Source organism: Nematolebias whitei, chromosome 6 (assembly GCF_014905685.2).
Source record: "Nematolebias whitei isolate Nwh7 chromosome 6, NemWhi1, whole genome shotgun sequence".
NCBI classification, from domain to species: Eukaryota; Metazoa; Chordata; class Actinopteri; order Cyprinodontiformes; family Rivulidae; genus Nematolebias; species Nematolebias whitei.
In genome coordinates this window covers 37966990-37969257 of record NC_056503.1, presented here as the reverse complement: position 1 = coordinate 37969257, position 2268 = coordinate 37966990, and the positions used below count along the sequence as shown (strand labels likewise).

At 41.7% G+C, this 2268-nt stretch overlaps 1 protein-coding gene across 1 annotated transcript in view; it reads right to left on the bottom strand.

The window, feature by feature from the left end:
* nxn (nucleoredoxin) overlaps positions 1-2268 on the bottom strand; it is a gene marked incomplete in the record, with an annotated part of 71684 nt that overhangs the window by 19242 nt on the left and 50174 nt on the right. Inside the window, 1 exon segment of the mRNA XM_037678253.1 lies at positions 48-165. Coding sequence (XP_037534181.1) covers positions 48-165 — 118 coding nt within the window.

Sequence of the window (2268 nt, the reverse complement as noted above, 5' to 3'; positions counted from 1 at the left end):
TGAAGAAGGCTTCTCTATCATGGTGTGTGTGTTTGAATTGTACTCACCTTTGGGGTCGTCTCGGACCACCAGAAGACCATTTCGACACACTATCTTTCCTGTAGCTGCGTCCACAAACACCAGAGACGGGATGCTGGTCACCTTGTACTTGTTCCACAGCTTCATCTGTGGAAGAAAAAAGATGAGAGGTAAGGTTGGAAGTGTTTGGGTGGAAAATATCTCTATTTATTTTTGTTTCAGTTTCAGCAGAGAAATGATTTTACCTATAGTCTAAAATGAATACTATTGTTCACAAATATTACAGAGTAAACAAATGTCCGTGGTTGTTTAAAGGAGGAGCGCAGGACAAAGGCACAGTAAACGCAGCTCCGTAGTGAATTTACAAAAGGTGGATCCAGACTCCACTGCCCCTGCTGAATCCTGAATCAAAGTAAAAACAGGTGCGAGGTACAAAAGGATTTATATTTTGGCATTTTGCAGACATCTGTTGACATTAAATTTAATCACGATATCTTCTATATGACATTGTGGTATTAAGAGTGCCTCGTGAAGCCAGAAAGGACGTTACAGACCAAAACGTGCGTGAACAGTTCACAAGAGTTCAGCACTCGGCGAAGCTCTTAACATCAAAGAGAGGATAAACTATTTCTGAGACACTTTCCACATGGCAGAAATCTACCTCAGGAATAAAAAAAACAGCCACGTAGAGAGAAACTGTCTGCATTATTCAGCCGCTTCAGCCCAAAAAGGATGCTTCACATAAAATCCTGAATCAAGCTTTGGAACGTTAGAAAGTGTGAGCTACACCAGATGACTAAAACTACAAAGTATATACCTGTACATAGTAACAAAAAAGTATTATATTACTTCCTGCTGCATTAAAAGACACCGCAAATGAAAAAAAAAACTGATGATAATAAGTTTAAAGTAAGTTTGGTTAAACTGAGCTCAATGCTGATTAAAACCTTTCTGTTACGGTTCATGTGCAAACAGTGACTTCACTGCACAAAGATATGCAGACTTAAGAAAAGATAATGTTTTACGTACCGCCTCCTTTGAGAACGTGTGATGACTACAAAGGTGAAACACAAGCCCTCTCTGACAGCCGAGCGCAGGATGTCGGACCAATAACACAACCTGGAGTCTTCGGACTTTATTGGTCCGGAAGACTCTCGCAAGCAAACATCAATGTCTACCCCTGTCCACACTTAGACCACACACCTGGTGCTCCTTTGGAACTCAGTCCCTGCTCACAATCTAATGGGTGCTCATTGAGACAGACTGTAAAAACCAACAGTCTGTGCCACTCAGGCCTTGTTCACACAGAAACACATTTTATCCCAAACCAATTGTTTTGTTTGTCATTTGTGTCTTCACAACCAAAACACTATTCTGTGAAATCACCTAATTTGCACAAAAAGCTACTGTAGTAAAAAGGGAAATCTGTATGTGGCACAGTGAAGACAGAAAAATACACCAAAAACAGGAAACAAGCATTTGTGCTGGATATGAAATGTAAATACAAGGGATGGGGCCGATCCGGTATCGGTATCGGCCTCCGATAGCAGCATAATTTACGTATCTAATTTTTCCGATCCAACCTGCAGAGATTTCCGATCCATGATGCACGTTGGCTTCAAACTATGGAATGGATTTCCTGCACGGAGGTGTGTCTCATGAACCCAGACACGAATAAGACCCACCTTACATTCAGGAAATCCATTTCATAGTTTGCAGCCAGCTACAACGTGAGGACTATGTGAGCAGCATTGTGGCTAACGGCTAACCAACTTTTCATCTAAACATGTCCGCTGTGTGGAAGTATTTTACACTAAACACCACAAAACAAGACAGCAATGTGCAATGTCTGCAGAGCCATAGCACCACATTAAACTGCGGTTAAAATTAGTTTTTTGTCTTCAGCGGGACGCTACTCTTGCTTAACCCGAAACAGGCAACTCGACCCAGGCCAGCCGTGTCCAATCTGCCTGTCTCTGAGGAGGGGCAGACTGAGCGTGGCTGACGGAAATCAGGCTGTCTGCTTTGGATTGAACAAGAAGACATCGCTGAAGCCCCGGAGCTCGAATGTTTACCGAGAAGTTGCTAAACTTCATCATAATTAATGACCAACAGCTATCAGTTGTAGAAAACGAAGGATTTTGCAGCTTGATACTTGCAGGCAAGATACAATTTACCCTCCAGAAGATATTTATCAGTACAACAGAAGACAATCATAAAAAAACTTATGATTTGAAAATTACAATGAAA